Raw genomic sequence first — 10,447 nt, 5'->3', positions numbered from 1 at the left:
CTTGAGAGGCTGGAAGTGCCCCAAGAACCAGTTGATGGGTTGGCACAAGCAAAATAGGTGCTGGTACAGAGTGTGAAGACTCCTGGACCACCAAGGAAACTGGCACCAAGAGATTTAGCAGTTTCCATGCCACTGTGTAAGCCTTTGTAGACAGTACCAGAAAAATCCTTGCTGTTGAGACATCAAGGGCTGTACTGTTGAAGTAGATGCCACTTCAGGGGCCAGTCTCAATGGGACCGTGGCTGGTGCTGGAGTCAATGGACCCCCTTGAACTGATGACTGTCTCAAAGAGGTCGTCTGTTTCAAGTGCACTCCACTACCCTTGTCCTTACTGGGCTTCAGTGCTGAGGAGCTCAATCTCTCGGATGCTGAGCCCTTAGATACTTTCTGGTGCCTCTTCCTCAGTACCAGCAAGGTTGATTGGCCTGAAGGCTCAGCCAAAGCAGAAGGAGCACTTGTAATGGACACAGATTCACTCAGTGCCCACTCCAAGCAGAAAGGCTCCAAAGTTGGGTGCAGTGCTGCCACCATCTGCAGAAACTTAAGCCTCACTCATAGTGACTCATGAATGATCTGCTTCACCAGTCTGCCAGAGTATTGTAAACTCCAGGAAGGTGAGAGACTTGGAGGTGGATAGAAATAACAATGCAGAAATTCCACAGCCTTATCACCTCCTAGCATAGCAGAGTCAACCAGACCCCTCCTTGCCTGTCTTTCTTGGTTCTAGACTTAAAGTTTCTGCAAATTTGACACTGATCCCTGACATGAGTCTCCCCAAGACACTTCAGGCAGTGTGGGTCACTCACTGGCATTGGCTTCTTGCACGAGAGGTACGGTTTCAACTCTGGTGACTGAGGCATTCCCCAACACCACTGTCAGTACCCAAGAATGGGTTCTAAAATGTCTGAAAACTCTTACAAAGAAAATGTATAATTAACCAACACTAAAAACTACTAAAATGAGTGCAAACTATATACAAATAGAAGGCAAATCTTGCACTAGCAAGAACACATGCTCCAAAAACAGTCATGGGTGGTAAGAAGGAACTTACAATCCTGGGCGACTCTATCCTTCATACCATGGTGCAGCAGCATGAGGCAACAGAGGGCGCATGCACTGTCCCAATAAGTAACGCTGAGGGAAAAGTCTCTGACAATTATGCACTGGGTGCAAACACACCTGAAGTGGAATGGACATGTACAATCACTCAAAGAAGAAATACCTATTTGACAACAATGATGCTAGGTTGTTGTCATTAACTCAGTCAAGGAGAAGGAAGACTCATATTTGGAAAATATCAATGATTCAGTAGATAAGTTAATAGAGAATGCTATAATTCCTGATTACGATTGAGTGATTAAGTTCTAAAAGAAGAAAAAATGAAGTTTCTTGATTTTGTTGCATTAATAAGAACTTAGGAGCTAATTCTTTATAAAATGTAGTATATTATATGCTAGCATGAAGCATTGTGATAGATATGATAATTGATTTAATGTAGCATTGGCCTAATTAACCTTTTTTTTTTTTGTGGTTCAAGTTGTTCTGATGACTTAATATTTTACCATTATGGTCAATATTTTCAAGAGTGACTTGTGATTCTGGGTGTTCAACTTGACACCCCTTAAAAAGACCCAACTTTTTCAGAAAGTACTGAGCACTCACTTTTTAAAATCAGGTCCCTTTAATGTATCTCAAGTCTAGGACCCAAAAATAGAAACACTCAACATTATGAATCACTTTTTGAAAATCATGCCTAAATTTATATTCTCTCACTTATATCTTCAAAAAAAAAAAGCGGGGTGGGGGGGCGCTGATTAAATTACAAGCTTTTAGGACTACAGGAAGGATTAAAAGATAAACATATTCGGATAAAAGTCAAAAAAACCTGGAATATTCAAAGGAAGATTTATGAAACAGCTAAATAGCTCAGAAAAGAGAGCTCTTATATGCAGTTTAATATTTATTATGTTGGCATACAATGTCCAACATTAAGAACAGTCAATGGTAGCCAGAATTTAAAGACACATACAAAGGAAAAATATCATTCAAAACTTGTCACTAAAGAATCATGGGTCAGATTTTTAAATGTGCTGAGTACTCACAACTCTAACTGAAGCCATGTGAGTTGCTAGTCATCAGTATTAGCAGCTGATCAACAATTTTATATCAAAAAATTTTTCTATGGAAAATTAGATTTTTGACTTAAAGAAAATTTCCGCAGAAAGTTTTTGATTTTTTTTTTGTTGGAAACCCACCCCCAAAAATTTTCAGCTGAAGATTTTAGATTTTTGGCCAGAAATGTTTTGGTTTTCAGTTGCTGAAAATACAAGTCAGTTTTTCAATGAAAAGGTAAAATGTTTTGCTAAAACAATTTCCAACCAGTTCTAGTCAGTATCTCTGAAAGATCAAGCTTCAGGACTTTCACTTCCTCACTTAAGTATTTATTTTCTTACTGAGAAAATAAATACTTTCTTACCTTTCTTTCTTACCTTTTCTTCTTTCTTAAATTTGTCTTCCTATTGACTTTTATTTTAGTTTATATCTTTCTTATTTATGAAAAAATAAACATAAAAAAACAAATCACCAGAAAACACTTGGTTTTGCATCCATACTATAAATATGCTCAGATTTGCTTGGGCATACACTGAAAATGCATAACCATAGGTACCTTCTAGTGAAGCCTAGGGAACAGTGTCTCCAACGTTTAGGAGTTCATGACTTTGTCACAGAGTTTAAGGCCAGAAGGTCCTATCAGATCAGCTAGTCTGACCTCCTATATATCCAGCCACCTCAACACCAAGCCCAAGAACCAGAATTAGATCAAGGTATTTATGACCCTCAGGAGACTAAACTATTGTATGCCGCAGGCAGAGAACAGGAGGGACTGAGGTGCACCAATACCCAAGGACTCTGTAATGGCAGATCCTTAATTTAGAGAGATATACCCTAATTATCCTGGCACCTATGTCCCATGCTTCAGAGGAAAACAAAAGAGAACTTCTGAAATTATCCTTAAAGCACAAAATGCAGGTTATCTGTGCTTCTAAACTACCCATAGTAAGCATGTCAGTGTGGATGCACCTCAAGTGGACCTACACATACTCCACACTTTATCAGGGAGTCTAATCCTGTGCTTAGCCAAAAGACAAGAGCCTTCATTGAAGATGCCAGCAGGTGTGTGCATTTGTGAATGAACAGCAACATGAAAGACAGCTTAAACAGATTTCAAGGCCAGGGTACCTACTCTCTCTTTTTTAAATGTTGACAAAATATCACTGAACGTGAGTGGTGCACAAATGTAAGGAATGGAGGGGAGATGTGGAGACAATTTGAGCAACAATATTCCGCTAAAAAAAATGCCTGCCCTGCTTGTGCCCACCAGTCAGCTTGGCAACAGAGATGGGGTTAGGAACAATATGAGGAGCCACTGAAGGTGTACTCATTTAGCTAGGAGGAAAAACTAGGAAGGGCAGAGTGACAGAAACCCAGGCATGTGATGGGCTGTACAAAGATGCAAAGAGGGTGGTCCATATGTAAAAAATAGAAGCCAAGGAGAATGTACATGGAGAAGTGACCCATAAACATGGTATTTTCACAGGGAAAGGCATCTTTTTTATATATCACATTGTTATAATAATGGAAGAACATCTGTAGCTTAATTCCACTCCTTTTTGTCTCAGATAAAGATGCCACATCAATCACCATGAGGAATGACGTCCTCTCTGCACAGAATTCGTACAAAGGTAGCAGCAATGCTACAAGCTACCACCTTGACCCACTTAACATGCCTCGACTCTGGCTGAAGGGCTCTCTTCTAGAGAGCTACTAAACAGTGTTATAATGGGATAGCCTAGTATGGAAACTAACATGTCAGCGCAAATGAAAGTAGGATATCTGGAGCCGAGATGAAATTTCCCCCACCCTTCGACAAAAGGAAACAAATACTATCACTTCTGTGGAAGAAAGGATTCTCGCCACTTTGCTTGAAAAGTCAATCAAGGAAAGGATGAATAAGACAGTTATGAGAGAAAAAGAAGAGTTAATCAGAAGGTCTGAGATCTGTAATGTTCATTCATACTTAAGCATCTGTCTCCCTACACCCCCCTCCCCATTCCAGTTCACCCCACCTCTTCTTATTCCCACTTGGGATATTGGTCCCAAAGTTACTCTTCTCCTTATCAGATCCTATCACAATTTACGCATTACCGATCTGCATTTCTTTTGGACATGGTACCAAATTTGTACAGTCAATAGTGTTAAATGTGTTTGAACTGTTGCAACGCATCCATTAAACTGCCCTTGGAAAAATGATAATGAACTGGAGGAGTTTTGTGTTTTCCTTTTTTTTCTTTTCTTCTTTTATGAGTGGCATTTAGGTATGTTGAGCCTGATAAGGTGGAAGATCCTGTTTGGCGGTTACTCCACTTTGCCAGCTGTTGCAATTTCTGAAGTCCAGGGGAATGAGGGAGGGCTTTGCCATTCTCTATATAAAGCATCCAAGCTTGAAAAGGCAAGCTTTGAAGGTGGCAGCAGCCGCACTGCCCCTTTTGAGCAGGTAGGGGCGGAGAGCCCTGAAAAAAGAAACTTCGCTCAAGGCTAACACCATGCTTTTGGCACTACTACTACTAATTTCCTGCAGTTTTCTACACTGCACAGGTAAGTCTAAGATCTCTAGCTAGAAATGAGATGTCTTTTGTTGGATGTTTGTGTTATTCAAAGGGAAATAGGTGGATAGTGAAACGAGAAGAGATTGCAGTGTGTGATGTTAGAAGATTCCATTATTATACCAACAGTACATGCGATGCAGACCTTTTCCCCCATCGTCAGTGGAATTACAATAATTTCCATTGATATTTTTTCCCATCAGAAGTTTAAAATATGCAACTGCATATTTCACAAACACATGACTGAAAATACAACCCAGTAGAACAATTTTAAATTATCCCCCCCCCCCCTCCTCCACTCTCTCTATTTGGAATTTCTGGTTACTGAAACTCTTGGTGGATCACTGACTGCATGGTACGTAGTAAGTGAATTATGTCACATCCCTCAAAAACATAGAACCTTCATGAGCCAATGGTAAATTGTATATTGTGTTGGCAAACACAAAGGGTCTCCACCCTGCAGTAGCTCCACATGCAGCGCTCACATTGATGCTAGTGGGAGACCCGCATATGTACCCTCTGTAGAATAGTGCCTGCTAAGATCAGTGCACAAGGTCTTAAATGTGTGTCAGAGAAAGGGCATAATTTTTCTTTATTAAACCCATTCTTTAAAAAAGGACTTCCATGCTTGAAATGTGGGAAATTGTTCAAATCTATAAAATGTTCAAATGAAATCTCTACTGGGTTTTTCTAGCGCTTTACACAAAATGAATCGATTTATGTTTCATTAAGGGATCTGCCCTCCCACCCCTCTCTGGCCCAATGTTTTTGGATGTCATAGATTATTTATTTATTTTTAGGCTTGAAAAGCAAACATGTTGAATCTGTAACGTGCCTCTTTTTCCCCGCAAGTGCTTGCGCTGGACTATTTGAGGGCCTTCTTTACTTTGAGATTAATCTGTGTGTTGTTTTAGACTGTGGTTTCCTTTTCTTCTATTTGTTCTATGTCTGCTCTGCAATTATCAGCTATTACAATTGCTCTGAAGGGTGCCAAAAATGCTTCAAGCACATAGTCTAAGCTGTTAAAACACATAATTTATTTAGCTTAGTTTGAACAAAGCTAAATTTATTTCTTCTGTATTGTGTTTACCACACTTAATGGCCCATATAATACTAATCCAGTAACAGTACATATTATTCTTGAATCAGAGATTTGTACTGTAACTGGAGAAAGAAAAATATGAACAATTAAAGCTTATGTAAACTCCACAGGCCAATTTTTTATCTCAGTTATATAGGTATAAATCCCACAATAGCTCTACTGACTTCATTAACACCACTGTAACCAAGATCAGAACATGGCCCCTGAATCCTAAATCTAATTCAGGTGCCATATTCCAAGTTACTTATCAATATGGTATCAAGTATCAGATTTGAGTTCTGTAATAAGTCATCATCAAAGATGCTTAAAGTGCAGTTTTAATAAAAGTAAAGGTGTCTATAAAATTACATAGTGGGCTTCCATTTTTGCTCAGTGTCACTGATGTCCAGATCAACTGTATCCAATTTTGAAGTCAAAAGATTATTTATCTAATTGACATCCCTGCATAATCAACCTAGAATGTGAAAAATCAAACTGTGGTGGGGTTTTTTTCCCCTCACCTAACCACCAGTAATAAAGATTCTGTAATCAGAACCTCAGTGATAGCTTAGGAATGGTACAGAGCCCTTATCACTGTCGTTGTTTCAAGACCAGTCCAGATAGATAGTAGCCAAAAGCTACTACCATTGCTATTTGGTTAGCTTAGGTGATAGTTTCAATGTAGTTCCTAGTGGTCAAGTCCTACAGTTGATATCTTTGTTAATAGTCACTGCAGAAGAACCAAGGAATTGATAAATATGGAGGCTGAACTTTCTTACCTCTAAAGACAAACCCTCCTGGTCAAAGTTTGAGGCACACTGATGGGACAGTGCAGTTGTACGTCTAATACAAAAAACTATAGGACTTAAGTCACTTGCTAGGATCATCTGGGTATATCTCATTTAATCAATTCCCTGCCACTGTAGAGGCCTCAGGCTTTCATGCCTCAGTCCCTCCTGTTCTCTGTCCATGGCACACAATTGTTTAGTTTCCTGTGGGTTGTAATACTTTGGTCTAATTCTGGTTGTTGGGGTTGGCGTTGGGGAGGCTGGATGCTGTTTGTTGGTCTGTGATATACAGGAGTTCTGACTAGATAATCTGGTGGCCCGTTCTGGCCTGAAACTCTATGATTCTATGTCTATGGCTCCAGGCCTACCCATTGTAGCACCTTTCATGAATACTAAATGCACATTTTTTAAAAGAGACATTAAGTGGTAAATCAACTAAGGAAGCATGAAGCAAAATAGAGCCCAGGTTTTTCTTCCATAGCTCCAATGGCTCTGCAGTGCTAAGAGGAGTAAAACTTATTTTTGCCTGTGAAGCACACAGCTAGACTCAGACACACAGGGAACAGAAATGTTGAGTGAGATGTTGTGTCATTTTTGCACATTTTGCCTGTAATCACGTTATATTTAAATGTTAACCCAAACATTCACAGTAAATTGAGAATTTACTGTTGAATCCTGCTCCTCCACAGACTTCCTGTGTAACCTTGGGCAAGTCACTTAGCCTCCCTGGGTATGTCTACCCAGCAATTGGGAGGGGTCATTGTAGCATGTATAGGCATACCAGAGCTAGCTCTGATCAAGCTAGCTTGCTAAAAATAACAGCAATGCCATGGCAGCACAGACAATGGCATGGGCTAGCCACCCAGGTACAAGCCCACCCCAGAGCAAGGGTATGTACTTAGGCAGCTTGCCCATGCCACTGTCCATGCTGCCATGGCTTCACTGCCATTCTGAGTGAGCTAGTTTGGATGCTGCAATCACACACCCCGATTATAGTATAGACATATCTTTGGGCATCAGGGCTTGTCTACACAAATATTTAATTTGCAGCAAGCTGGGTGTGAGTGAACATACCCCACACTAGCTCGCCACGCCCAGGGACAGTTGGTCTGTGGCAGGCTAGTGTGGAGTAGATTCACACCCCAGCATGCCACAAGCTAAATATTTGTGTAGACATATCCTCAGCTCTCCATCTGTAAAATGGGGATAGTAGCACTGTCCTACCTCAGAGGTGTGTAGTGAGGATTAATACATTAAAGTTTGTGAGGCACTCAGCTACTACTGTGATGTGAGCCATAAAAGTACCTGATAAATATAGATAGAATGTGTGCTGCACGACCAAGAGAATGATTAGCTATTCCCAGACTCATTCCCTAACAAGCAGTCATGTTTTGGATGAAGGATTTAACATTACAATTACACATTTTAGACATAATATTCACATTGTTCAGTTGGGATTATAAAAGTAAATGCTGAATTAGTTATTTCAAACAAGTCTTTAAAACATCATAATTTTAAATGGACATGAATCTGCACCTAAACCTGTGATCTGAATGCCCCAATCTTTGGTTTGGGAGTTTTCAGAGTTTTGTAATCTGGATCCAAACTGCATGACTAGCGCTTATCTGTACAACGGAGTAAACCAAACCTCCTAGATCCCATCTCCCTCCCCTGAACTCTGGGAGTTTCAGATCTGTATCCAAATTTTGCAGATTAGGCCCATCTCTAATTTTAAATTTAAATACTCATTGTTGCAGTGTGTATATGGTAAAAAAGCTCTCGGAAATCTTGACACTTGCTTACTTGTTCTGTAGCCAACTCAAATAAGTGTACATTAGCTTAATACAGCAAAAATGACTGATAATGCAAACTGGATTAAGATGCTTAGTTTTAACCATAACCTGATATAAGGGCTCCTACTTTACTGATATTTAATTGTGGCTTACTTAGTTTGACTGTCACAGTAGACTTAGCCAGCCTTGGATCCTAAAGAGATATTGTATACTTATACAGTACTTACTATAATGATGTGCATTGCTAGGTACTCACATGGAGGTAATCATGCTATGCTGGCACCTAGCCGAGAAAGAGATAAAAGTAATTTAATAACTTCAGACTGACTAGAAATAACAGTGAACATATTGTAGTTAGATTAGATTATTACTATTGCAGCGACAAGATAAGTGTTGGCATTATCTTTAATTATCATTCAAATTCATCTTATATATTTTGGTTATTTATTTTAACCCTCTTATCTGCTTCTCCAGAGTTACAGAGTATCAGTACAGAGTGTACCCCAACCAACCACACACCTAGCTACAGCATACAAATTCCTGCAATTTCTGCTTGTCTACCTACCCATAAGTAATTTCACAACATACGTACACACTTGGAGATGTGTATGTTATTTACTATAGACTTCTTCAAAACATGCTTCTTTCAATTTTAACAATTCTGTACCAAAATAAATACTGTATCATTTATAACATCTGTGTGTATATCTACCATCTTAAAAAAGTGCCAGTAAAAACAAATAAAAAAAAATAAGTTCTAAGCTTGATTATAAATTTAGGAGTATTTTTACTCTTAATGTGAGGATAAGCTCCTATTAATGCAAATGTTACAGGAGGTGTGCAGATAATATATTACCTGGTGTATTATCCCCTTCTCTGCTAGGTTTTGCTGAAGTTCCATGCTGCAGTAGAACATGGCAACATTCCTCTGAAGCAATGATATTTTGTAGGAATGTAGGTGGTTTTAAAATGACACAACTAATGCTGAGCAAAAATTGAAATTTCCATTTTATGGGAAATGCCAACATTTCAACATTGGTTTTTCACCCCAAATTGTGACAAAAAGTTGCAATTGCAAAAATTTGTACAGACCAGAAATTCTGAAAAACTTTGATTTGGAAATGTCAAACAATTTCATCTCAACATTTTTATTCAAATGAAACATTCTGACATTCCCAAAATAGAAATGTTGTTTTTCAGTTTATTGAACTGCCCCAAAATGTTTTGTTTCAAGTTAGTTCAATATTAAACTACATTTTCACAGAGTGGTGCATTGCCTCATGGGAACCGTAGTTTGGGAATCCAAACTCCCACGATCCCCAATGAGCCAGGCTCCCTGGCTGGACTACATCTCCCACAGTACACCCAGAGTAATGTGACTCCCATGGTGCACCAAGCAGCTTAGTCAGAGGAAAATTCACATTGCATTATGGGAAGATTTAGTCCTCCAGGAAGCCCAACCCACAGAAGAAAACAAGGGCCCAAAGTACAACTCCCATAAAACAATGCATTAATAGGGAAATGCAATTTAATATAATTTTGAATAAGTTAAACACAGAAAGTTCTGAGTCAGTTCAAAACCCCAAATTTTTCATTTCAGTTTTGCCAACAGAAAATAGCAAATTTCTGGCAACATCAAATTTTTCCCATGGAAAATTTCCATTTTTCAGAAAGTGCATTTTCTGTCAGAAAACCATTTTGATGGAAAATTCCCACCCAGCTCTTACATAGGACTGCACACGATGTGCAGTTTGATTAATAAAATTACCAGGATGCTCTCACTAAATCTTTTTAGAGCTAGACAAAGAAGGGTGAATATGCCCGGTGAGCAAAATTACTGTATTATAATCATTTGCATAGTTCAAGTCTGACAGGATCAAGGCTGGGCTACAGGCTGTCAATATATGAATCTATATTTTGTAGAGCAGAAATTTTTGGAGCAAAAAAGCTAGTGCAAATTTAATGTACTTAATTATCTCTGTTATATTTGTATGTCCCTTTACTCAATACTATTTATCCCATTTAGTTATTCCGCTCCCTGAAACAAAGTAAGAGTAGCATAGACTTAGCATTTTGAAGCTGTTTGACATGCATGAACTGTGACAGGCATTAGAAATCAGC

The 10,447-nt window shown here is 39.0% G+C and overlaps 1 protein-coding gene across 1 annotated transcript in view; it reads left to right on the top strand.

Annotated features, from left to right (window-relative positions):
* Positions 1-1,028: 1,028 nt before the first annotated feature.
* MUC6 (mucin 6, oligomeric mucus/gel-forming) overlaps positions 1,029-10,447 on the top strand; it is a 59,500-nt gene continuing 50,081 nt past the window's right edge. The window contains exons 1-2 of the mRNA XM_073350317.1: positions 1,029-1,128; positions 3,681-3,743. Coding sequence (XP_073206418.1) covers positions 1,029-1,128; positions 3,681-3,743 — 163 coding nt within the window. The remainder of the gene's footprint in view (positions 1,129-3,680; positions 3,744-10,447) is intronic.

This window comes from Lepidochelys kempii, chromosome 6, assembly GCF_965140265.1.
Source record: "Lepidochelys kempii isolate rLepKem1 chromosome 6, rLepKem1.hap2, whole genome shotgun sequence".
In the NCBI taxonomy this organism is placed as follows: Eukaryota; Metazoa; Chordata; order Testudines; family Cheloniidae; genus Lepidochelys; species Lepidochelys kempii.
The sequence above is the reverse complement of the archived record's forward strand: the minus strand, read 5'-3'. Positions and strand labels throughout refer to the sequence as shown.